Source organism: Cylas formicarius, unplaced genomic scaffold (genome assembly GCF_029955315.1).
Source record: "Cylas formicarius isolate icCylForm1 unplaced genomic scaffold, icCylForm1.1 PGA_scaffold_12__32_contigs__length_19106922, whole genome shotgun sequence".
In the NCBI taxonomy this organism is placed as follows: domain Eukaryota; kingdom Metazoa; phylum Arthropoda; class Insecta; order Coleoptera; family Brentidae; genus Cylas; species Cylas formicarius.
In genome coordinates, this window is record NW_026844225.1 from 6,180,335 (window position 1) to 6,207,821 (window position 27,487).

The 27,487-nt window shown below is 32.8% G+C and overlaps 2 protein-coding genes across 5 annotated transcripts; one reads left to right on the forward strand and one right to left on the reverse strand.

The window, feature by feature from the left end:
* The first annotated feature begins 617 nt into the window (after positions 1 to 617).
* Positions 618 to 18,711, forward strand: LOC132708608 (HEAT repeat-containing protein 5B). Of its 4 annotated transcripts, XM_060681031.1 has the most exons (23): positions 618 to 831; positions 887 to 1,098; positions 1,147 to 1,583; positions 2,470 to 2,636; positions 2,695 to 3,088; positions 3,141 to 3,260; positions 3,319 to 3,814; positions 5,273 to 5,382; positions 5,433 to 5,596; positions 5,770 to 5,802; positions 5,962 to 6,036; positions 6,486 to 6,918; positions 7,619 to 7,932; positions 9,307 to 9,477; positions 10,700 to 11,024; positions 11,076 to 11,405; positions 11,522 to 11,616; positions 12,536 to 13,475; positions 13,550 to 14,193; positions 15,703 to 15,916; positions 15,979 to 15,993; positions 16,101 to 16,246; positions 16,304 to 18,711. In XM_060681031.1, exons 1-23 carry the CDS (start codon positions 706 to 708, stop codon positions 16,475 to 16,477), a joined length of 6,135 nt encoding a protein of 2,044 aa, XP_060537014.1. In that variant the 5' UTR covers positions 618 to 705; the 3' UTR covers positions 16,478 to 18,711. The 4 variants fall into 4 exon arrangements, with proteins under 4 accessions (XP_060537014.1, XP_060537015.1, XP_060537017.1 ...); XM_060681032.1 differs by lacking the exon at positions 15,979 to 15,993; XM_060681034.1 differs by lacking the exon at positions 5,770 to 5,802.
* Positions 18,712 to 19,161: 450 nt separating this feature from the next.
* On the reverse strand, positions 19,162 to 23,082 carry LOC132695878 (uncharacterized). The gene is made up of 2 exons (XM_060660437.1): positions 22,294 to 23,082; positions 19,162 to 20,296 (listed from the first exon to the last, which is right to left on the reverse strand). Exons 1-2 carry the CDS (start codon positions 22,444 to 22,446, stop codon positions 20,060 to 20,062), a joined length of 390 nt encoding a protein of 129 aa, XP_060516420.1. The 5' UTR covers positions 22,447 to 23,082; the 3' UTR covers positions 19,162 to 20,059.
* Positions 23,083 to 27,487: the final 4,405 nt, after the last annotated feature.

Here is a 27,487-nt window from a genome sequence, read left to right on the forward strand (position 1 = left end):
GCAGTCTTGCCCAACTATATTAGTGAAACGCATTATTGAATTGAATTGATTGACTTTCGATGGATTGATTGCACATTGCGGACGTTTCTCCTGCCCGGTTCCAATAAAATTGTAGAAATTGGTTGAATTTAGTGTCGTTTAAAGAAAATTTTGTTTTGTACATTTGTTTTCTGAAATGATAGAGGCGCAGTGCCTACAATTTCTTGAAATAGTGTTCGTTTTACGCGAATGTACACGGATTTGTCATTGTTACTCCATGATGTATATGTTAGCACGGTTTCCGGATGTCCTGTACTCACGCTGGTAACCAGGCCGGATGGGATCGGATATTCCATATAGGATGATTGCGGGAGTCGTATGAAGAATCGGTCGTCATTTTATGACAGAACTTAGAAGTTGTTCCCGTTTTTGTATATGTCAAGCAACCTGGAGGATGATGGATTGGTCCAGACCCTTCTTTAAGGAAGGCATTTTTCAGGATTTTTGTATATGTTAAACTTATTGTAAGCTGGCCGAATGGCCTGTTACAGTTTTGGTCATTAGAAGTAAAATCATATCCATTCCAATTGAATTGATTCAATGGTCATAATTTGACAGATATAAAAAAAGAAGAAGAAATGAACAAAATATTTGTGGTTAGCAACGTCAATTTGGTTTTTGGAAGTGTATGAAATCATTATGCGATAAAATAAATTCAAAATCGCCATGGAACTTTCTCATAGTTTAACCCTAAACGAGGAAGCTTTGGGTCAAATTCCTGAAGCGAAAAAACCGGTATTTATATTCGAATGGCTGAGATATTTGGATAAAGTTTTAGTTGCAGCCCAAAAAGTAAACCCTATGCATAATTCTCATCCTCTTGATATAGCTAAATGTATATTTCTAGAGTGATATAAAAGGATGTCAAAAGCAACTGGTACAACAGCTGATGAATCATATTCAAGAATCTCCTGGTCCTCCAACAAGAAAACTCATTGCCCGGTGCTTAGCAACACTGTTTTCTGTTGGAGATGCATTTTTATTGTTTGATACTGTGAATCAGTGCAACGACATTTTAAAGAATAAAGACGATTCTCCAAGTTTTCTGCCAACTCGCCTGTATGTTTCTTTAGCTGCTTTTTAAAGTTCTTATTGATATTGTTTTAGCGCTGCAATTTGTTGTGTTGGCACAATGTATGAAAAATTGGGCCGCATGATGGGAAGATCGTATGAAGAAACGGTGCAGATCTTGATAAGATCTTTAAGGAATGGGGAGTCTCAGATCCGGATAGAGATTATGCTGACATTAGAAAAAGTATGCGCCGGGATGGGCAATGCAATTTCTAATGTTCACAAAGACATATATAAGGCAGCCAGACACTGCTTGATTGATAGGGTTATGGCAGTTAGATGTGCTGCCACCCGCTGTCTGTTGGAAATGTTAAACCATGCACCATTTCTTTACACTACAGAGTTGGAGAGCTTAGCTTCACTCTGTTTTAGGGCTTTTGATGGCTCTAATTATGAAGTTCGGTGTGCTGTGGCCAAACTCTTAGGCACATTAGTTGCTATGACTCAGCTAAATCAGACTTTAGGAAAAATTGGTAAGACCTTTCTCAGTTTTTTTGATTTTTTTGTTTTAAACATTCTTAAGACATTTTTATTTAGGCTAGAAAATATGGGTGTTGAGGAAATACCTTACAGATTCTTAGGGCAAATATATTATGTTCCTGGGGGCTGTATTATGTACATAAATGAACTCTAACATAACTGGTGAATATACTGTGTAGTAGGCAGATGATACAACTTTGATTTTTAGTGGAGAGGATGCTGGTAAAATAAGATTTCCCAAGTCATGTTGAAGTTGCAAATATATTTGTTGATTTTGATGTAAAAAACTGTAAAGTTTTGGTATAGATTATTATATAAAAAATATGTATGGAAAGTTTAGAGGAATGTAAAATTGCATTAATATACAGGGTATAAAATTTAAAAAATATAAGTGAAACCCAACCAACTTTTGTCTCTCTAGGTTTCTTTGAGATTTGATGTAAACGGGCCACTCTGTACAGATCTGTTACTCACATTTACATATAGTGGCCTAGGAATTAATATTACAGATTATATTTCTTTTGTTAGAATGAAAGTAGATAACAGACTTCCAATTTTGGCAGGATCTTGCTTCTACAAAACAAGCATATACGTAGTAACGTTTTGGAATAAGTTATCGTGATAGTTGTAGACCTGTTTTTGGAACACTTACTCTTAGACTTGTTGGCATATATATACTGGATTCTTTTATGTTTGTCTTTATTTTTATTTATTTTTACCTGAAAGATGCAATTTACTTTATATATTCCATAATTACAGTCTGTGATAGTTTTCCAGAAATTATTAATTTACCACAACTTGTAATTTCTTGTTTTTTTGTTTTGTTGTTTTTATTGATGTATCTAAATATATATCTGTCTATCTGTCCTTGTGTTACAGCCATTCAACAAACAAATAAAAATGTTAAATTGGTATCACTAGATGACGCGTTGGGAATTCTTATGGTAGGATTTCTTAGGGGCGGAGTTGGGTTTTTAAAAGGCACTGGAGAAATAATAAAGGGAGGTTCCGGAGTGAACAGAGAAGTTCGTGTTGGTGTAACTCATGTGAGTAGGGCAACAGGTTTTTATTTCATTTCACCTAACTAAAGCATTGCTTCAACAGGCTTATGTAACCTTTGTCCAAATATTGGGTAGCGTTTGGCTAGAGAAGAATATGAAAGTTTTTCTCTGCCACATTTTATATTTGGTTGCAAATCCAAAGGCAGCGTCGTCCCACGTCGATGCTGTTTATTCTAGGAAATGTATTAATTTTATATTAAGGAGTATATTCGGGAAAATGTTTGGAGAAAAAGCACAAATAACTGCTTGCAAACAGATAGCGCAAGTTATAGTAAAAGAAATGAACAGCATCGATTTTAATCCGGAAAACGCCAAAGAATTTAATCAAGAAACATTATTCAGTCAGCATTTATTAGTGTGCGCTTTGCAAGAAATCGGAAGCTTAGTGGTCAGTCTCGGAACAACAGCTCACGATTTGATAACTGACCAGTCACTAAGTAGGATTAAACGTTTATGGTATTTTACTAGTTAACTGAATTTTTTTTAAAGATATTATCGATGTAACTGTCAGTGTGTTAGTTCATCCTTGTCAAGCAGCCCGGTTAGCTGCAGCTTGGTGTCTTAGATTTATCTGTGTTGCGGTGCCTAGTCAAATATCACCTCTCCTAGGTAAGTCAGTTTCTATTCAGCGAAATATATCGTCATTAACTAAAGAAAAATGTATCAGATCGCTGCGTGAATGGCATAGAGCAATATCGAACATCACCAGAAGCTATAGCGGGATATAGTTGTGCATTAGCAGCCGTTTTGGGTGGGGTGCAATTATCTCCTCTCGGTGTGCCCCATATGAAAGGCAAAATCATTTTTAACACCGCTGAGGAGTTACTCCGCAGTGCCAGTCAAAATAGTCGATTATCATTGAATAGGACCAATGCCGGATGGCTTTTAATCGGAGCTATAATGAGGTTAGGTGTTCCTGTAGTCCGGGGTTTGTTGCCCCGAATGTTGCTGCTTTGGAGAAATTCATTTCCACGGTCCGCTAAAGAGTTGGAATCCGAGAAAGCGCGTGGTGACGTTTTCACATGGCAAGTGACCCTCGAAGGACGTGCAGGAGCCCTATCAGCCATGCACAGCTTTTTGCAAAACTGCCCGCAACTTGTTAACGAAGATACCAATAGAAGATTGCTGGCCCCCATTGAATCTGCCCTTGTAATGCTAGCAAAGTAAGTATTCAAAAATAAAAGGTATCAAAATCGTTGACGTTTCGCCAGTCATCCTGTTCTTCCGAGCTTCATTGAAAGTGATTTACATTCTACTGTGCAGATACAGTGTCTCTGGTTAAATTCCAAGGGCAAATTGCCAATCAAAATTGATTCACTAGATTTCACGTAACCATAGGATTTCACAGATTTTCAAAAATAATAAATTACAAATTATTAAAATGAAAAATGTATTTAAACAAATACACTCTTTTAAAACCATTTTTAAAAAAGTACCATGGGTTGTCTCAGTGTGACTATTAAAATAAAAATAATTTTATAAAATATTAAATATGTAAATAAAATTTCAAAATTCTGTTTTTTATTTTTTTTTTCAGTTAGAAAATTTAATTACTGTAGAAATTTTAAATTAATAAAAGAAATTTTTTGTGCCCTTATAAAATTATTTATCTTTATAAATTTAATTACTAGTCAGTTAATTACGTAATTTTATTTATTGAAAAAGGCACGTTTAAGACGTTTTGATAATTACTAATATATGTTGATGAAAAAATTACAATGAAAACCTGAAATAATTTTGATTCATTAAAGTGTTCGTTTAATTTAAGAATACTGTTTTTCTAACCATATGTTACACCTGCAAATAACTTTATTTAATAACTACACATTGGTATTTTTTAAATTCTAACTTGTTTTAATTAACGGAAATTGCTTAAAACTTCCAGGAAACTCAATATACCCAGTTAGAAGGGTTATTAAGTTCTTGATTCTCAATTGGGTTAAGATCAGGACTTTCTGCTGTCAATTCCATAGTTTCAATTCCAACCTCAACAAAAAATTCTGTCTCTTAAAAAGATTCGTCAAAAATTAAAATAAGATAAGCAGACTGGGATGAATAAATAACAAATGTATAAGTTTGTAATCTATGTACCATGGCAGTTTACAATAAAAATTAATATTGTAATATTCATAAGAATTTCGAAAAATTATTTCAAATAATTTAGGGGTGCGGTAATTGTATTGGCCAGTGTATCATGCAAAATGTTGAGTCGTTTGTGATAGTCCGGTAGGGTGTTTAAATTGTACAGGGTGAGCTATTATCTTGATTCGGGTTTAAAGGCCGTCGTCGGTTGGAATTATTGGAAGTAATTCCAACCGACGAAGGCCTTTAAACCCGAATCAAGATAATAGCTTATCAACGGGCCGCGAAAGCCTTAACCAATTTATCTGTACAGGGCGAGTCAAAAATCCTTCCACCGAGCTTAACAGAAATATAGGTGATAAGGCAAAGCTGTGATTATATTTTTATTGCTATTATTGGTTTATAGGGGCAGTACTTTGTAACTATAGGATTTAATGTTCTTCAATTTTGTAAACATTGTGGTTTGGATGACAGTTGCTAATAAGTAAATAAATAGATAAGTTATTGGATATTTCTTGCTTGTTAATAATTTATTTTAGCATATCAGGAGTTTTAAAATCTTATGGGCAACAACTAAAAGCTCCAGCTGCAATGGTTAGGTTGCGCTTGTGTGAAACGCTCTTACTGCTTCAGCCACACTGTTATGAAAGTAAGACTGTGTGACTAATGTTGTGGATCGTTCATTACTTTTCCACTTAGGTTCCTACACTCACTTGTTGCGAATGTTAGTTGCCGAATTCACTCTAACCGAAAATCCTGCTAATACCACCACGTCCCAGTTACGTGTGGTTTGTCATGCAGATGACTCCGTCATTTTGGGGACTTGGCTGCAAGAAACTGACCACAGGAATATTGAAGACCAGGTACATTTTGTATGTAAAACCTCATGATTTGCAGTGTTTATTAATAAGTGTGAAAGTCTTGTGTTCACAAAGTGGCGGAATTGTCAGAAGTTAAAATTTTTCTCTTCATTTAAAGATTGCTTACTAAACTTTATTAAAGTAAAGATTCAGTAAAGGAGCTTATTTGTTCTTAGATGGAACCTAATCGAAGATCAGACGGTGAACACGTGAGTAAAAGCGTTAACTTAATAGTGTCCTTGATTTTTTTTTGCCTGTTGTTGAGGGTGATCCGACATTATTTTGCTGTTATGTATATTTGAATATAGCTTAAAGTCTATTTTTTGCTGCGTTTGTAATATTTTTTGAATTTATTTTACCAATTACAGTTACAGCCAAATAGCGCAGCAGGATCTGGTGCTTTAGAACACGACCCTTGTTGCCTGTATCGTCAAACACCTTCGGTGAGTCTTTTTTAACAAATCACGTTGTAACCGAGGGAGACCACAGCTGTCAGACAATATAAAAAAAGGCTTAAATTTTACTTCTATATATAGGAACTATCAATTCAGATAATAATAATAATAATAATAATAATAATAATAATAATAATAATAATAATAATAATAATAATGAAATAATGAAAATGATAATAGAATGGTTGTGGTTATGGTTATGATAATTGTAATTTCATCTATACTACTACTATGTTTGTTTGGTGGATAACAGAGACCTTATTCAATCAGAGATTTTTTGGTTTTGCTGCTAAAGTTTTTTAAAAACTATTCAAAATGTCTTTGCCCCATATCCTATTAGTAAAATTCTGGGCAAGGTCTAGGTAAATAATTTTGCATATTTGGGAAGGGTACCTATTAAAATATCAGATTAGGGAGTAATAATGTGATATGTCTAGAATGAAAACATACCCGGTCCCCTGCCACTGGGAGTCGCAGTGATAGACTTGTCCGTTCTACTATTTGGTCAAATCTTCTCGAGAGTAACACAAAAACATAGGACGCAGATGATAGAACATTTCACAGAGTGTATTAAGCATGCGAGAAGCATTCGACAGGAAGCGGTACAGATGAATATATTTACCGCCCTATTGAGCGGGTTTAGGGGCATGATTGAAAATAAAGCAAGTTTGGGACACGAAGATATCAAAAAAGCCATGATCAATCTCATCGTTGGAGCTCTGACCTCACCGAATTCCATTTTAAGATACGCTGCTGGTGAGGCGGTTGGTCGGATTGCTCAGGCAGTCTCGGATCCAAAATTCACCGCCGAGTTAGCTCAGATGAGTTTTGATCGGCTTAAGTCTGCCAGAGATGTGGCTAGTAGAACAGGTAAAGGTTTTTTTTATGTCGATAACTACAGTATTTTGCGAAGCATTTTAAAAATGTTTAAAGGTTTGTACAGCTATTCTCTTGTGGTTTACATTTTTTTTTACTTAAATTCGGTCAATTTTGTGCACACCAAGCACAAATGAAATGAATATATGAAATTGTAGAGTATTTTGGAATAATTTTATAAACGGCAAAATGTTCATTTAGCGCAAATAAGATAAACGAAACTTGACTTCGGCTGCATGCGGCATAGTAGGACGAGTAAATATAAATACTCGAAAATATGACGGTCTTCTATAATAAAGAACATATTGTAGTTTTACGGAACGGTATGTATTAACTTAAAATACATTTTGTTATAAACTTGTATCTCTGTATCTCCGAACGCATCCACTTTGAAACCGATGTAAGTTGGTTTAAATAGCAGTTATTATTAACAATAACCTAGTTTATTATTCCTATTGATTTTAACAAGCGTAAAAAAAATTAGCATAATAGATGTTTTTGAAAGCATTTTTTTTAGCAACTTTTGAGAAATGCATCAGTTTTCGTCCATTTAGAAAAATTTCTATCGGCAAACTATATAAATTTGTGAAACTTTTTTTTCCTAATCAAGTTGTGTCATACAATAATGTTTGTTTAAGGCTGTAGAAGATTTAGTAATATTGCCCTTATTCAATTTCTAATGGTTCATTTTTAGGACACTCTCTGGCTTTGGGTTGCCTTCATAAATACGTCGGCGGCATGGGTTCCAGCCAGCACTTAAATACCAGCGTTTCTATATTGCTAGCTTTGGCACAAGATCAAACTTCCCCAATTGTGCAAGTGTGGTCATTACACGCCTTATCTTTGATTGCTGATTCGGGGGGACCTATGTTTAGAGGTTATGTGGAGCCAGCATTGTCCGTGGTACTTAAACTACTCCTCAACGTACCCGAGTCTTATATAGATGTTCACCAATGTATTGGAAAAGTATTATCGGCATTGATCACGACTATCGGACCAGAATTGCAGGTAATTTTTTCTATTAAGACCAAAGGCTAATCGACAGACAAAAATGTCTTCACCTAGACAGTCTAACAGATGTATTTTCACACTAGCCGGCATCACTAGCACCAGCAAAGAATTATGTGAAAATATTAGTCGTGATTAGTGTTAAACCTTGGGAGAAAAACGCACTTAAAATTGGCGTTAAGGCACTTATACGTAAAAACTTGCATCTTACCATCTTCTACTGCTTCTATTTTGTAATAGTTAAGATTCTGGTTATAGCTCAAAAATTATCTATGTCTATTAAAACGAAAATTAAATGTTATAATTAATTTTTCAATTTGAGTGATATATTGATCATAATAGAGGTTCCTAACTGTTGAGGAATATTGAAAAGTGGACCTCACCATGCTAATAAATTAAGTGATTAATGATTTTGGGTTTTTAAAGCCCTTTCATAGTATAAATTCCAAACTCCCTGCGCTATATACGGTTTGGAGTCAAAGATAATGCTCAAGTTTTTTACTTCTATGAGGTTCACATAAGGTGGAAAATCTGTTTCAATCATTTTAAAGTTCTCACCAGTCATTGTAATCATAATCTTATTATTTTTTAAATTTTTACATCTGCTAAAGCAAGTGATCAGAATTGTGAAAATACTCTCCAATGTCATGCAAAAAGACACTTAACAGGAGACCCAAATGGTAGCCTTGTGAAAGGCCTTCAGTCATGAACAATCAGTGATATATTTGTTCCAAGTTAATATTCTACTAATAAAGCGTACAGGATCCTTCCATACCATATAGCTATTAGATAATACATGTCTCTACATTTCACCCAGTAACCTGCACCTTGCGCCATTCTGTTTCTACAAAGAGATCTCCACACAATGAACTCCTTTTTGCTTTAAAATTTGTTTGTTTGCTTCACAAGTTCCTGTATTTTCAGCATAAGGCAGGGCTGTATGGTTTGTACCATAGACTTGAATAGTTTCCCCATATTTTCTGAACCTGACTCACAAATTGTAATAATTTGTCCTGCTTTCAATTAGATTGGGAAACTACAGATTGACATAAAATAATTGAAAAGTATGTTCCGTGGTGCACATAATAATAATATTGCTGATTTTCCATCTGATTTCTTCTACTTGTACAATCTGTTTATTTCAATTAATACAGAAAGATTGGCTATTGCCCCACTAGAGGCGCTATTATAACTACAAGACTTGGTTGATAGCTTTGATTTTGTATCTTTTTTTATTATGAAAAAAGACCAGGAATATCGGGTATCTCCTTCGCATAAGATTGGAGTAACCATTAAACACGTTTATAGATTTTCCACCTTGTGTAAGTTTGTGCTTTGTGCTTGATGGGCTGAATAGAGTTAGTGATTTTTCAGGGTAATACTTCCACCATTTGCATGGCGAGATCGTCGTTTCTTTGCGCATGTGCGATAATGCAAGATCACCAAGATCCCCTCGTTCAAGCTGAAGCGACCGGTTGTTTGCAGCAACTGCATTTGTTCGCTCCGAAACATGTTAATCTGTCGTCATTGGTGCCAACATTGTGCGTAAGTAACTCAACGGAAAAACAACATTTTCGCTTTCTATAGCGAAAGCTTTAAAACGGATTTTACCCATCTATTGCGTTTTTATTTATTTACTTTTAATTAAATTGATCATTTTTTGCCTTAAATCGCCTTACTTTATCAGTTTACAAAGTTGCAACAATAAATAAAATTGAAAGTGAAAATAGAATTGCAATTTGACTCTAATTTTAGACAGTAATTTCAAATTTTAATCTCATATCAAAGTGCTCCCAAGAAGCTGACATAATTCTTAAAATGTTGTGCCCTCACAGGAACATTTTAGATGGAAAGACTAAAATAAATAAAAATTGCAGATTCGCTCGTTTTGTGTCATTTCAATTTTGCCGATGTAATTTATAGCTAATATAATATATCGAGATAATAAATAATATCTGGTTTGTTTTGAAATAAAATATAAAAAACACGTTATAAAAAAAAATAAAACTAACCAAAACTAAAGAGGCTAAACCCAAAATGATTTTTTTTATTCATTATCTTAAAAAATTGCCCATGATTAATACTTTAATTATGATAAGATCAGAACTATGAACATTTACATGGTTTTCTGATCTTTTTGCAACATAAAATTCGTATATACAGTAGGATCCTGATTATTCGTGCTTCCATTTCAGCATTCATAAAATGATAATTAAATAATGATAACTCACTAAAAATGATAAATAGATAAAAAATAGAATTCTACATAAGTAAATTTTGGAACTGAATAAAAAATATAAACACTTCACATACATACACTACTACACACACCAAATTAGTATGCCCTATGCTAGTTATTCTAATAAAAAAAAATCAGTCACTTTCGTCAAGTTTCAAATGTTGATAAGGTTCAAAGGCAGCTTCTTCAGCCTCTTGGTTTAATGGATACCTCCACTTTTTAACTTTAGTTTAATCAATTCCTTTGAATTCATCTCCGCTGCACTAATGGAGTTAGTTCTCTTGTGGTCGCTTCTTTATCATTTTGTAAAAAACTCGTTGCTTGCTGTTTTAAACAAGTCCATCAAAAGTTCTCAATGTTTTATTATTTTAAAAAGAAGAAGTGACTTTCCCTTCTTCAGTAACGATATTGCAAGTTATTTAACAGCTTGCCGGTTATAATGGGAAGGATAATCCGCAGCCCAGATAATCGGGATCCTACTGTTATATACTGCAAATAAATCATTTATTTATTTATTTATTTATTCAGAGGACTCTTTCAAGTAACCATCTTTTGCTGAGAAAAGCAGCCATATCATGTTTGAGGCAATTAGCGCAGAGAGAGGCCAAGGAAGTTTGCGAACATGCTATGACTTTGGCGAGTGAAAGCCGGGATCAAAATAAAACAGTAGAAGGCCTCTTAATAACCGAAACAGGTCTACCGGGAGTGTTTTTTAGTATGTTGGACACCGAAACGGATTTGGGTCTTATTAAGGATATCCACGATACCATAATCAGTATGCTGCAGGTATTGGCTGCGAACAACTTGACACAATGGCTAGGATTGTGCAAAGACGTATTGACAGTAGCTACAGGTGTGACACAGATAACCATTCTCTAGCTCGTTTATTACTATTTTCTTATAGTTTCAGATACCAACATTGAAGAACGGATAATACCTAACGAGCATGAAGATAGCGGCGAAGTCGATGACGACCAAGAAGAGTTTCATATGGAAGATGAGTCTTCCTCTCACCCAGCCGTTCAGCCACGCTGGCCTACTAGAGTGTTCGCGGCCGAGTGCGTTCGTAGAATTATTGCGGCCTGTGAAGTTAGTGAAAAATCAGCCCATTTCAATTTGGGCCGTGCCAGAGAAATGCAAAGGAAAACCGACTTCCTGGTGTTCCACCTATCCGATTTAATTCGTATGGCGTTTATAGCGGCCACTAGCGATTCGGATCCTCTTAGGTTGGAAGGTAAGGTTTTCCTCCTGAAACTGATTCACTTGCTTCTGAATGAATTTTATTGTGCTGTTTGTGCTATGACAATTATTTAATTGTTTTTGAAGTATGTAGATGGTTTTGTTTTTTAGGCCTGAAAACGTTGCAAGAGGTAATCGAAAAATTTGCCAAAGTGCCGGAACCAGAATTCCCCGGACATTTGCTTCTGGAGCAGTTTCAAGCTCAGGTAATCCCTTTTTTTGTGATGTATTGTGATTAAGCATTGAATTAATTTATTTCCCTAATTTGCGTTTTAAACTGCGTGGAGGGTGCTCCAAGATTACAATTTCACTATTATTTAAAATTCTTTAGTGATATATCCAACATGATTGCTTAGAACTAAATTATATATCATATACTGGGAGGCACAATTATTTCATTAAATGTTTAGATCATAATCCTTTTAAAAATATTTTCGATTATTTCAAGTGTTGCATAAAATTGTTAGAATACAAAAACATATCGTTTTAAATGAAACACCCTATATATTTTATGCATATTACGATTCCTTTAAGAAATGTGTATATGATATCGTGATTGTCTTTGAATTTGAATGCAATGTTGACAACATATTGGGAAAAGTTAAAAATATTTAAAAAAAAACGTGTGTTACGATATTGGATCACCGCGTATTTAACTACTTTATAAAGAACGAATATAAAATCACATGAAGTTAACCTTCCCTTTAAATATAAAATAGACATTTTTTGAATGTATGGGTGTGGGATTGTTGTTGTGTGGTAATAAGAGTACTGAGCAACTAATTATTTACTTGATTTCCCGTAACTAGAGTGCTGGAATACTGTTTACAAATCTTCTGTTGTATTGTTAGTAATTCGAACTTGCTTAAGTTTCGGCAATCATCCTGTTGAGAGATATTGCAGAGATATTTAAAACTTTTGTGAAAGTTTTCACAGTTACAAGACTGCTGAGTTTGATAGTTTCGAACCGTTTTGTTTTTCATTCGGTTTTGTGCCCCAATTTGAAGAATACGGATTTTCCTTAATCCAGATATATTTTTAGGGAATTGAAATCTTAAAAGTTCACGGAGGAGTAAAATTTTTCTATTTTGAAGATTAGCTAGCTACACAGTGTCCTTTTTGTAGGTTAGCGCGGCATTGCGGCCAGCATTTTCGCCAGATACGTCGTCACACGTGACTGCTGCCGCATGTGAGGTGTGTTCCACTTGGATCGGATCAAACGTAGCGAAAGACTTGAACGATCTAAGAAGGGTTCACCAATTGCTCGTATCTTCCCTGGAAAAATTACAAAATCGAAATAATTCGAACAACATATTTTATAACGAGAGTCTGCTTACTTTAGAAAAATTAGCGATTTTAAAAGCTTGGGCGGAAGTTTATATAGTGGCGATGAAAGGAAACGAGTCAACACCTTCGTTGACGACCTCGGATAGTAACGATAATAATTTCGGCGAGTTCCAGTTTAAAGGGGAAAATTTACTAACACTGGTGCAACCAGAATTGGTGACTTTATCGCAGCACTGGTTATCAGCGCTGAAGGATCACGCATTGCTATCATTGCCTAATGAATTTTCGAGTCAGCTGCCCCATGATGGTGGCGCGTTTTACACCAACGAAACTATGGAATCTTCCAGGCCTCACTACGCAAATTCCTGGCCTCCGATTTTACACGCTGCCGCTTTATGGCTCAACTCGAAATGTTTCCATCCCACTCCTGAGGAGATCAATAACGACAACGTGCTTAATAATAACCTTTCGGATTCGTACGATAAGTTTCACCTTCTATTCGGAATTTGTATGGAAGCTTTGTGTAGTCCCCGAACGGTGGAGCCACTGGAGAGTGTCGTGACATGCTTGCAGTCCCTTTACACACTTCTAAACGCACCGAATTGTAGGGAGTTTTTAATGTCCGATTCCTCTTTGGGCATCGAGTTGTGCAACGTATTACACAGACTGATTTTGACCAGGGACAGCCACGATTGCCAGCTACTCTGCTTAGAAGTTTTGAAGCATGTGTTGAGAGCTGCGCAGGAATATTTAGACGCGAGCAGAAGTCAACAAACGGGTAAGTGGTAATGGACATGAGTTTACAACTGGGGTCAACAATCTGGAATGAAAAATATTTGTTTTTTTTTTTAGATGCAACTTCGAAAGGTAACTTAGGGGAAGGCTTGGAATCTGGCGAATTAATTCCAGGAAAGTCGTTAGTGTTTGCGGTATTGGAGGTTTGTTTATGTTTAATCATCAGGCAGCTGCCTTCGCTCAGCCCCACTCCAAATTCCACCATAATAAACTCGTTAAAAGTGATGCAGAGTAGTGAGGAATCCGGTCAACTATTGGCGTCCGCCATTTCCTGTATGGAAAATTTGCACAAACTCTGTTCTCCCAAAGGAGCGGTGTCTATCCTGCCCACAGTTTTGTATTTGACTACCGGTATTATTAAGGAAATCGCCACTAAAAGTGTCGACGACAACACTATATTAGCGAACAATCCTGCTATCCAGAACGGGTTGCATTGTTTAAAAGTACTGGCGACCGACCCTTATAGCGAACACGAAGAGATTTCTCGTGACTGGCAAAAGTTGCTTCAAAGTTCTTTAGCGAAAATCATCGATTTGGCGAAAACTGGAACTGACGAGCATTCCAAATTGGACGAAGTCACTATGATGTTGGCTATCGCGGTGTTTGTGCTCCACGCTCCAGCAAATGTGGTTACTGTGGTAAACTTGCAGTATCCATGTATCAATCACTTTCGACAGTGCTTGCAAAGTTCCAATACTGCGGTAAGTCAGCTTAATTTGTACTAAATACACTTAGAAATCTATTAAAACATTAACTTTTAACTTTTTATTCATCATTTCTTAACAACATTCATAACAAAGAGAGTTAGAGTAGGAATGAGGAGTGTTGCTTAAATATGAATAGGAAGCCTCGTGGAGTGGGAGAAAATAATTTCGGTTATAATGAAACTGTATTAAAACTTTAATTTTTTCAAAATTGACAATACAAACATACGATAATTGATAGATTTTGTTTATGTACAGAGTAACCAATAAAGCAACGTAGATGTTTGAAATCAAAAAAATTACGATGAAAGTGGTAAAAAAGAAAATGCTTTAAAATTTAACAGATATAAAAAAAATGGATAAGTGATTTTTATTTGCTTCTTGGATTGACCAGTCGAAAATAACTTTATCTCTCTCGTATATTGCTTTGTTTTCCAGAATAAAAATTCTTTGTTTAGACTTCAATGAAATATATAAAAACATTTCAGTGTTCTTTGCCTAATTTTCAAAAAATAAAAATTACAAAAAAGTTAGTAGCGTACCTTTTTTTTGTTCATAAAATTTGTTTAAGTACCTCCCAGTACGGCACTGAACAAATCTCAAATTCGTTTTTCAACTATACAGAAATAAATATGTGGTTAAATTTCTATTTTTTGAAAAAATGCGGAATTAAGGTAGACAGCCATCTAGCGGAAACGGTATAATTTAAAAAGGCGAAACAAAAAATGCTTCTTGAATGGTTAGTCTTTCAAATGAGAACAAGTTTTGCAAGTTTTTATGTTATGTAGTAAGTTATTAAAAATGATTTGTCCCTAGGTTAGAGGTACTTCCAATCTTTAAAGAACAAACAAACAGATTTTATACAGAGTCAAAGAGAACACAGTTAAATTATAAAAATTATATTTTGTAAAATAAAAATTATATTTTGTAAAATAAAATTATATTTTGTAAAATATTCACGGTAATGCAAGTCAAGTAAAACACAGAGACTTATGCACTTTACAACTGTGTTTTATTAAATCAAAAATACAAAATGCGGTCTTTTCACCAAAAATGATGTTAACTCTAGACCAAATGGGATGCACACATGAAGATGATCAAAAAGAAGTATAAACAAATTTCAATTTTAACTCGTGCATTCGCATCTAAGCTACGATTTTCTGGTATGGGGCTTCTTTTTTATGTCAAAGAACAATATTTTTTCCTATATACCAGATATAAGCTTAACTGAAGATCTAATTTAAATTGTTTAGATGGTAGTTAGGGTCTCATGTGGCTAAGCTACCCAAACAGATAGTTTAAAAAGAAGGTAGAAGACACCAAAAAAAAATCAATTGCCATGTTAACTTTGATTTTCTTATCCCATCTTTTTTATCTGCCTTCTTTTAGTATTTGGTATGTTAGGTTTCTAAGTACTACTTATGTCTGTCTTCCATACATTCTTACAATGAAACTTTGGTAATTATTTTTATTTTAGATTTTTCTTAGATAACTCGATTGTTGCAGGTGAAATTAAAATGTGTCAAAATGCTTAAGTCGCTTTTCGCTCACCCAGACAGAACTGTGGCGACTCCATATATCCACACATTAGCCCCACAGATTGTAGAATCTCTTTATTCTGATAGTTCGAAGAAAATCGTGTCTGAGGGCGAGCTCTTGGTTACGGTGGAAATGATTTGCACTGTCGAGTCTTTAATTAATTTGGCAGAACCACAGAATAGTAAGTGTTTTGTTTTATGAAAGTCGGCTTATAATCTATTCTTTTTTATGCCTTCGCTTTAGGAAATTCCATGCAAGGCAAGTACCAGGATTGGGTTCTTTTGACATTTTTGCTTATGTACTCTTGTTACTCTTTCTCGCTTAGAATTAGGGTATAAAATGATTTACTATGTACTCTGCTTTAGGAATTCAGATGCTGACACTGCTTGTCCCAATATTGGTGAGTTATTTATTGGTAGAACCAATTATACGATCTGCCAGTAAATACGCCATCTCATTGCACGAAATTAGTCTCCAAAAATTGATGAAGATTGGACCTTCATATCCGCAGGTAGAAGTGTTTCAGACGTTAGCGACGAAAGTCACTTTGAAAAACTTTGTGTCTTAGGAGTTCAAGCAGTTGATGAGTCAGTCCGGAGACCTTAGGGCTAAATTGGAAGTGGCCATAAGAGGGAGCCAGCAGAATAATCACAAAAACAAAAACGACATCAATTTAACACAGGCCGTGCCTAATCATACTCCGACTATTAAGCTTAAAACGGATTTTAGTAATTTTTCGTAAAAGTTTAGATGATTTTATCCTACAATTTGATGAACTGGATGTTATATTGAGGGCTAGTTTTAGTAAGTTAGCCATTATGTAAAATCGACTTCTATAATCGTCATTAATTTTATCAATCCTCTTGAAGCATAGCGTTCTAACAGTTCTGAGGTTGCATTTATATCGAGGGGTAAATCACCAGCCAAATGATACACTACATTTCAAACAACCAAATGATTTTGCAGATTTCACTCAAAATTTCACTGATTTCGGATTTCACAGATTTTGAAAAATGATTTTGTGTTATATTCTGTCGTAATTAAAAAAACTATTACGGTACAAAAAGAAACTTAAGTGCTCAATGAACGAATATAAATTTTCAGAATGATGCAGAAAAATAATAATTTCAAAATCTTGTTTCTTCTCTTCGATTATTAGTATGGGTTGATGAAAGAAATTAAAATTAAAGGCAGTGAATATATTTATTATGAATACCACATATTTTTTTTATCTGTGAATCCCTTCAGCGAATATTTGAAAAAAAGAAGTTATACCTATGGCCTTGTAGCACTCTTGTAGTTAACAACTGCCATTTGTCAAAATTCATTAAGGTGCAGCCAAACGTAACACCTATAAATAACGTAAAAATAGTTATTGAATCACATATTGGCATTTTTTTTAATTAATTTATTTATTGTTTAAAGATAATTTAACAAAAATCTTAGAAATACGCTATGATTTCACAGATTTCACGCGTGACTTACTCCTCAATTTTCACCAAGTGTAAATTTTTTTTTGGGACATATAATGGATATCCCTTTTTTTAGGTTTACCCTGTTACTTGAAACTTTTTTGTCGCTATTTTGAAGGAATGAAGGGTATCTTGTAATCTCAACTGTGGTCTCAACCATTTGTAATTTATTGTCGAAAGTTGTTCAACTGGTGTCTTTGAGTCCAGAGCAATAAAAAAAGGGCAATTAAATTTGAATAAAAATTAAAACGGCAATTTTTTTTTTAACATTAAATGAAATACATAACGGTTTTTGGAAAACAAACAGTTTACTAGAACTTTGACAAGCAAAGTGACATTGGGTGACAGTTGATACTAACATTTCTATGCATATACATCTGTCATCGTTAAGTCTAGGTAATTTATAAAACAGGTAATATAATTAAAAACTATGTTGAAAATAGGTTTAATAGGGGTGAATTACTTCGATCTAACTGATCTCTAAAGCTTCAAAAATTTAATTTGTGCCCTTTGTTTCCTAACAATTCCGTTTGGAATAATACATTTAATTAAAAAAAAGTTTATACACAGCCAATATTGATTTTTTGAAATTAGTTCTCCTACAGAATTATTCCAAGTGGCAAACTTTTTAAGTAAATGCAATTTAAAAATAGATTTTAAAACTTTCTTTAAGACAATAAAATAAAAATAATAAAAATTATGTAATAAATGTTTGCACAAAAACTTATATCAAAATTTTTAAATTGTACATTAGAAAATAAAAGATACAAATTAAAATTACTTAAAGTTTTAGTAATAAACAAATTAATAGATTTAAATATCATTTTAAATTATCAATTTGATCTAAATAACGCACCCTTATTAAACATATATTCAGCCTAATTAATTATATTAATTGTATTACCTGTTTAGCGATAGTTTACCCTCCTTTTATAAGTTACCTAGGCCCAACAATAATAGATTTTGTCTAGATGTTATTTTGAAAAAATACTGGTAAAAACCATTATGAATCTATTTATTTATTTTTATTATAAATCAGAATGACATTTTAAAAGATAGGATGTCGGAGCTTGTGAAATGTCCCAATGTGTTAATCATTTTCATCCTCCTAGTTTATGGACGATCCCTTATTATTTACAGGGACAAAGAGTTATTAATAACTAGTCTTTAACAAATAACCTCTTCTAGCACTAAAAAAATGTAAAATAATATATTTAAGTTTATTAATAAAATTAGTTGCCCAGGCAGATGAGTATTTAATGAGTTTTGGTTAACTTGCCATCGTTTATCATGTAATATAATAGACTGAATTCATTTGTATCATGAAAGAAGCAACTTTTTATACTTTCGAAATATACTACGCTCTATTTTAAATTTATTTATTGACTGATCTATTAGAGAAAAGTCGCTTTTACACTTTTTTGTTAATAGATTTTTTATAGATGCTATGTAATTTATCTACCCTATTTTTAATTTATATATGTAGAAGGTTTTATAGGTGGTTACATAAATATATTAACAAAAAAATGTGTTTTATTCAACGACCAGTGATATTTTTTCTCATTTCTTCGATTGAAAACATGGTAGAACAGGGACAGAGATCCGGAATAAGTTGACCCGAAACAGCGCCATCTAAATATTTCTAAGAAACTAACAGCGTGCTCCTATGTTGTTAGTATCTCTATTGTGCGATAGGTGTTGCTGTTAGTACAGGTAGTGCATTTGGTAAGAATTTATAGTTTTTTGGATTTGTAGTTTCTATTGTTACCTTTTCTTGAAAATAATTGGGCTTTGATTTTATCAAACATTTATTCACTGCGTATTTAGTGTACAATAAATAAATATAATTGAATTATGGTATAAAAAAGTATAAAAATATTACTATAAATGATTACAATTATGTAGCTTAGCTTAAACAAGTTTTTAAGGATAATACAAAAACTGGATCTGGGTCAATTTGTTTTAAAATGATATTCGCTATTAACAAAATTAAATATAAGAGTTGCAAAGTTATAAATATTGTAATGCAAGTATTACGAATTGAAGGTGTCGAAGCTGTATTTAAGTATGCAGGAAGCATATGAATTAAGGGGATTATGCTTCACCCCCCGACATCGTATTTTTAAGGCAGAGCTCAGTGGCCACGAAAAAGCACGGGTTAGAAATGTCCTCTTCGAAGAGCGTATTAAACTGTCATTTGTTGCACTCCACAAGTTCGTTTTCTCCGTCTGGGTATTTTATCAGTCCCTTATGTTTTTTAATTTTTTTTTGTATGTTTGTATATATAGTTACCATTAAGAAATATGCATTCTCCATTATCTTTTAATCACAAAAATCGAATTAAAATTGAATATTAATTGACAGTCAAATGCGAATTATGACGATTATAGTTGGTAAAGAAAATGACAGTCTATCAAAAACAGATAACAGATTTTAAAAAGTTGATATTTAATTCAGGCGCCATTTTAGTGGCAGCAAATATTAATAAAAGTGAGTTCAATCGACGAAGACGACATCAACCGAGTTATAGCTATAATTTGCTTGTAATGTATGACTGTTGCTATTAATATATAAATAACATACGAGCCACACTTTTGTGAGTGGGGAAGTAGAGCCCGCATTATTTGACAGGAGTCATCCTATGTGTGCAAAAAACACTGTTTATCTCTAATAGATCTCGTTAATTCGTTATGTAGCAGCTTCTTACACTCTGTAACATTATTTTTTTAATTTGTGACTTACATTTGAAAATATTGACGGAGACTCAGTTTATGAAAGATCGTATATGTGTACTCATCTAAACGTCCTCTCTTTGGTTTATATTTTTTCGCCTTAAATTTGCATAGTCGATTTCATGCGTTTGAAGCATGATGGGGATCGTAGAATTGGTACATAACAAATGTATATACTCCGCCCATTATAATGAGAGTAATTATCAACATTACCAGTCCCACGCAGCGCTCTAGGCTGTGATACATTCTGATAAATGCTGGCCGGTTTGTAATCCTCCTTCGGATTGATAAAAAACTTTCGCGCAGTCTTTGGATTGGTGCAAGACGAGTACGTTCGTAGTCTACACTTCCATCAGCCTGTTAAAAGAAAATAACAGGTTAAAATTGAAAACTAAAAATTAATAATAAAACGATCAAGTCGGTGGAAAATTTCTAAAGATTTCTAAAGTACTTCAAGTTCAAGGGAAATTCCAATTTGACAAAATCCTATTATGTTGAGGTTTTTCAACAATTTAAAACAAATTGTTTCACTAAAACTTAGATTCTGGATCAATCTGGATCAATCCATAGATTTTCGAAAAGCTCAGGGGACATCTCGTTATTACGGAGAATCATCGCTAATTTTTGATTCACAATCTCATCAAAGTTTGAGTGTTAACCGTGATGATAATCATTAATTTAATGAGATCTGGGCATATGTTGACAAAATACTGTCCCAAATATATTGTTAAAATGAGACAATTTTAAACGGAAACTGTTTTTAGGATTCTACTATTAAATTTAGTGCAAATCAGATCACTTTCTCAATAATTTCCGCGGCATTTCATTAAAACGTTTAATATATATCGTTGGGTATCTCTTGATGTACTCTTGAAGGTAATAATATACGGTAAATAGGTTTCAGGAATTTTGGGTATTTCGAGTTTCAATTACTGCCATGCTTCATTATAAGTTTTGGTCGATGTTTAAGTTTCAGTCAGCTCGGCTTGCTATTCAAATAAATGTTCAATTATGTTTACCAAATTATTCTGCGAAATATTCGAACTTTAATCATGTTAAGATAAAATAAAATTTAAAATTTTGTCTCGTTACGTTTGGGTCTTGTACGGTACGAGTAAGAAGATTGACGAAAATGACGCTAAAAGCCGTAGAGAAAGTTAGAGTGAAACGAAACTAATCATAAATCTTTCTGAAGCATATTCGTCTTGCAAATATTCAAAAAATTCTATAAATGGAAAAGTTGCGTTATCTTTGAGAGGAAAACTAGAAAATATAATTTTAGTGTTCTACAGCTACAAGAGGAGGTGCTGTCGCTTCCAGATATTTAAAACTTACTAACACTGACAGTTTTAATCAGTCTTGTAAAAAAAAATTGGTAATTTTTTTTACAAACAATATCTTGTATATTTTAATATTTTATCGAGATATTTACCAAATTTATTTACCAATATGTCTTTAATATTGAATATAAAAAACTTTTTTAGCGCTTTCATTAATTAATTAAAAAATATTTTTTTGAAGTTTTAAAAATGTTTGAAAAATTACATAGTTTTATTTAAATAAAATATATATCATTAGCGTCAAAAATCTCGGGCAGTCTAATTAGTTTTAATGGATGTTAACTAAAAATTGCCTTTTTTAAAAAGTTAATTGAAAGCAACCTATTGATACGAAAAATCCAAATATTATCAGACCATGCTTTAAGGCTCACCATAATCAGTGTCTACATTTTTTATGAATACAATCAATGCCAAAAACGAAAAAAAAAAATTGATTCTCCGTAAATTTCTTCTTCTTCATTTATAATTTGGAAAAATTGGATGACAATAAAAAACGAAAACAGCACCAATTTTAGGATAAAGTCAATTTTCTTTTAGCAATATTAAGAATTAAAATAAATCGAGAACATATTCGGAAAATTCTGAAAAAAATATTATTTGTTGCAATTAAATGTAATTGTTTATGATTAAATACATGTTTGTCAATTTTGGTAAAAATTGGGTAAAAACATAAGCTAATTAGGAATTAGAAAAATATTACAATCGTTTTTCAAACAATTACATTACAAAATCAAATAAGTTCTATAAAAGTTGATTACATTTTTTAAGTGGAACTTAAGAAAAAGCGTAAATTGATAATTTTAAATATTAAACGCTAAATATCTTGTCATTTGTAAGCTGCGCAGGCAACTTTTGGTATGCACATTGAGAAACGCCTCTTTAAGATGATTTTTGGATTTTTTTTATATTTCTATATTTCCCTTTTAGTGGAACCTAGTCTTATCGCAGTAGTATGCTCCCGAAAGCTTTGCATTTACTCTTGAATCACTCTGTATTCTTAACTAATTAATTTACCAAAATTGTCAGCCGCTGAAGATCAAGAGACGCATCTTCAGCACGATAATACACCACTCGCGTAGTGTCGCAAAAATTCACTCTGCGTTGGTTTGATTCTTCTTGGTACGACCTTTGGAGGTCCACTTGCATACTTGTATTCTTTGAATCCATTTTTTGCGAATTTAAAATTTCTGACCAAAATCTCAAGTGTTGGTGGGAAACCAACAGACGAATTAGCTTTTGATTTTAAGTTTTTGCTAGATGAATTGAAACCATACTGAACTATTACCGGCATATGAATATTGATAAATAAGCAAAGTCGGTGACACACAAGTGAATTATTTCGTTAATGGTTTCTCACCTTTAGAACGAGCTGCGATTGTATTTTTAAGCGGAATTGTCCGGCTATATATGTATATAATTCTTATTACTACTTTTATCATTCCGTTCTAGCTGTTATCGCAAACTGCAAATTTCGCTTCGGCGTACCATTTTTTAGTGTAAAAACGAATTGATTTACTCAAAAAAGAACAGAAATGAAGAATCCATTCTCTCAAGCTCATCGTATCAGCCATCACTTTGACGTAACCCTCTTTTTTGTGAAATTTGTTTAAAAATATTAAAGAAAAAAAAATAGAAGCACTTCTTGCATTGTTGCCAAGTCTCAATTGTTCTGCTGGAAAAACATATTTAAAATGCAGTTTCAGATGTTATCATTTTGTCATTGTTATAACTTTTCGGAACGAAAATGCTTTAAAACCTATGCATTTGTTACCACTGTTACCAATTTAGCTGTCTCATTATAATTCTGATCAGTTAGTTTACAAAATTCTTGTTCGGGCGCCCCTCAAGGCTCACCACTTTTTATTCAAGATTTTCATTAATAACATTGCTAAAGATGTCGATGTTGGTTTTCAGCTGTTTGGAAGATTTTCTCAACAAGCCAAGTGTAACACCATGGGTGTAACTGTTAAATATGACTATCATCTTTTATTATAGAAGCATAACCAAATTTAGACTTAGGCAATCATATATCCTCCTCGCAACTGACTGGGCTATGCTTTCAATGTTGATAGTATAAGTGGCGCTAGACTAAAAGACTTGAAGTCTGATAAGTATGACCTGAGATACCTAATAACATTGTCATCAAAATTTTAATTCCTATTTATTGAAATTAGTACGTGCCAAAAAGTTCGGTTGTAAAAATCTAAAAAAAATCTTTTTTTTTTGAAGTTCTTAAAACATTTGCTGCAAACTAACAAAGAAATGACTTTTTTCTATACAGTTTTTCCATATTTTCAAAATGATTATAAAAGAAAATACAAACAATGTCAATTTATAATTTTTGATGCAAAAACTATGCCCAGGATGCAAATTTGACAAAACTAAAACAAAATGTTCCTATAATATGGGCGTAGTGGTAGATGTAGTGTTCTACCACGAATTAAATGATAAAGGTAATGTCCATGTTTATGCGAATTTAATTCATATTCCCTAAGGATTGAAATGTGCCTTTTTTATCGGGATCGGTATTTTTCTGTTATAAAAAATAGGGTAACATTTTTACGTCACGGAGTATAGATTTATTTTTAAATTTCCGCTATGTAAAAACCACCCCATTTGCTAATTAACTTCGCAAGGCAGTAATTCACGGCTGTCTCCAGTAAAAAAAGATAAATCTTTAGAATTACGGCTAACACATTCAAGATCAATAATTCTTGGAGACGGGGAATTTGAAAAATTTAAATACAGAAGTTATTTTATTTATAGAAGTTCTTCGCGATTTGTTCCTCCTCTTTTGTTCTGTTTCACTTGAAAACCTATTGCCTGCTTTTTCGAGTGGTACTTGCAGTCAAGGAATGCAGATTTGTTAGCGTTATTGCACAAATTTGTTTTAAGTTTAGGATCGTCGCTAAGGGTTCGCCGATGCAAATTTGCCGTCCTCTATACAGGGTGGACTCAGTTTCTTTGAACACGAATTTAATTATTTCTCCCTTATTTATCACTATTTTGAAAACATATTTCAATATATGTTGCATAAACTCAAAATATTCAAAAATATTTTCAATTACATAGATTGTTTCATAAAAGTCTGGTAATGAAACAACATATATATTATTATATTATATTAAATGGCACAACCCTTATATTTTGCATCTGACGACTCCTTTTAGAAATGTTTTTGTATGAATTTGAGGTTTTCCAATCTTAATGCGCTTTAAATACCTCATCAAGGGCTTAGTTATTATTTGACATAAACTTGAGCAAATTTAAACTGTTTTTTCTCTAATTGTATAAATGCAACTTTTGTTACATTCGAAACGTTTAAATTAGAACAAAAAATCTTCAGATTTTCACAGTTATTTATTAGTTCATAACAGCTGTTTGAGCAATACCGTGCCTTTATCAAATACAAAATATAACATTTTTCGGACATCTCTATTTTTAAACAAGTAGTAATAGACTCTTAGAGTGTAGGGTTATAAATTTAAATGTAACAATAAATCATTTAATCATTTAAGTAATAGACTCGAATATCTCATTTCGTTAATCTTTATAGCTTCCAACACATTTAGTATTATTCTTCTTGATTCTTTTTGTAAAATATCAAAATTATCGTCAAACTTTTTTGAATTTAATTTAAATAGGTAAATTGGAATTTTAATTTTTACAGGCTCTTTTATGTTCGTTAATGGGTTTCTTAAATCTTCTACCTGTTGTTGGATATGAATAGTTATAATTTTATCTGTCAAAGAAGGGTTGTAACCATTGTTTTATAATAATTAATTTTTTTCAAAATTTTCTATGGGAAGTGGTAGTAGTCTGCGGATAAAAGAATAAAAGGTAGCCATTATGTGTGTACTGTGTCCGTATGTGACGGTTTATAGTAAATGGAAAAATCTAATTGGTTCTGTAATTTAGATATAGTTAAGTATAGAAAGTTGAAAGAGTTATCTAGTTCCGTCTTTTTTATACGTATGTATGTATGTATGGAGTTAATACGATTTAAAAAGAAAAACTAATTTTTACTTAATGACCAATTGGATTTCAATGGGTCTCCGTTGTTAAATGTAAATTTATAACCCTAGAAAAACAGTAATTAAAAATATATTATTACCTGTTTATATATGTAGATTTTGGAATATTGTAATATTTTGTATTTTTTATTTAATAAACCAATAAATAACTGTAAAAATTTGAAGATTTTTCTTCTAATTTAATTTATTGTTTTAAATGGATTTGTATCAAGTAAAATCCACTTCAGTTCAATTCGTAACATTTACAAATATCAGTTAACTACTGAGCCCCGAATTTAAAATAAAAATTGTGCATTTGCAATTATTAATGTAAATAATTGCTTTAATATACTTAATATACCGTTTATTTAACAATACGTTTTGTTATTAGTAAATAACGAAGTACCTTTATTTAATTTAGATTAATTAACCAATATCGTTCTTTAGCAGCTTAATTTTTGAAAAATCATGAATAAAATTTTTTGGGGTATGGTCTGTTCGTAGATATAAGAAAGTGACCAATTGCTTTTGAATGGGATTATCCAAGGATGGTCATTAACATAAAATGCAACAAGATTATTATCTAAAGTTTCGGAATTTAAATTCAAGTAAAATTGTGGTCCGTAATAGAAAATAATTTTATAAGTACCTGTGTTTAATATTCTTTGGTTTGGTATACTACTTAGTTTAAGTTTATTATTAGTCATTCTTATTTCGTGTGTAATACAGCGTGCGTTGAATCGTTTGCGAATTATGCGAAATATGTGCGATTCTAGTTTATGTTAGGAGATGCTCCCGCCCAAATGTAGAAAACACTATTCTATTGAGACTAAGGGAGTTATAAATAATGTTTATTTGAATCTCATTGAACGTGGTGGCAGCAAGCAAGCATCTTTAGAAGAAACGGCCACATTGACGAAAATTCCAACATCAACTGTATGGAAAATTGTGAATAATCCCATTTCAGCGAGGAAAAAAAGAAGCGACGCTGACATTTTCTCGAGTGTAGATGAAAGTGATCAAGATATAATACGGCGTAAAATTTACCAATTATACGAGGAACAAAGCGTGCATGCATTAGATATCTTAATTAGGAGGCTTGAAAAAAATGAAACCGGTGTTAAATGTGGCAGAACTACCTTATGGAAGTGTATTCAACGCATGGGTTTTAGATTTAAAAAAATTGACAAAAGGCAAGTTTTAATGGAATCTTTTGGAATTCGAAAATGGCGACTGAAATATCTAGAAAAAAATAGGATTTACAGAGAACAAGAAAGGCCAATTATTTACTTGGATGAAACCTGGTTCGACACTTTTGATACCCCGGAAAAGGGTTGGGTTGACTCAACTGATAAGTGTAAAACAAACGCGCCATCAAACAGAGGTAAAAGAATAACTATTTTGCATGCTGGCTCTAAAGATGGTTGGATTCCAAATGGGCTTTCTCTGTCTGCGAAAAATATTAAAGATTCTTCTCTGGCTTACCATGAAGACACCAAAGCTGATTTATTTGAAAGTTGGTTTAAAAACAAACTAGTTCCAAACATTCCTCCTAATAGCGTCATTGTAATGGACAATGCAAGTTATCACAGTAGACAGTTGAAAACCCCTTCCTCATGTGACACAAAAGCAACAATCCAAAACTACATGTATTATAACGACATTTATTTTCACGAAGATTATACTAAAAAGCAATTAATTGAGATTCTACAAAGCTTGAACCTACAAAAGGAATACGTCTGTGATAATTATGGAAAAAATCTAGGGCATACAGTTTTAAGGCCACCACTGTATATTTAATCCCATTGAACATATTTGGCACCAATTGAAATCTGTCATTCTTCGTAACAATGTTTTTCCCCGTGTTAACTCCAGTGTCCTCAAACTTATAGAAACCGAAGTTTTTAACATCCATGCACAAGGTTGGGCAAGTTCTGTTAAACATATAGAAAAAGCAGAACAATCGTATATCCATATTGCAAATAATATAGAACAAGTAATAATTAGAACAGGCGATGATAGCGATAGTGATACTGATATATTATGTGAATAATTTTAAGTAATTTAAGTAGGTAATAAAAATAAATTGTAATTTTATTTTAGATTTAAACATAAATACATACATAAATAAATAAATATTGTTTAGTATCTTTCCTAACGAAACCCCAAATAATTAAATTCTAAGCAAAGTACGG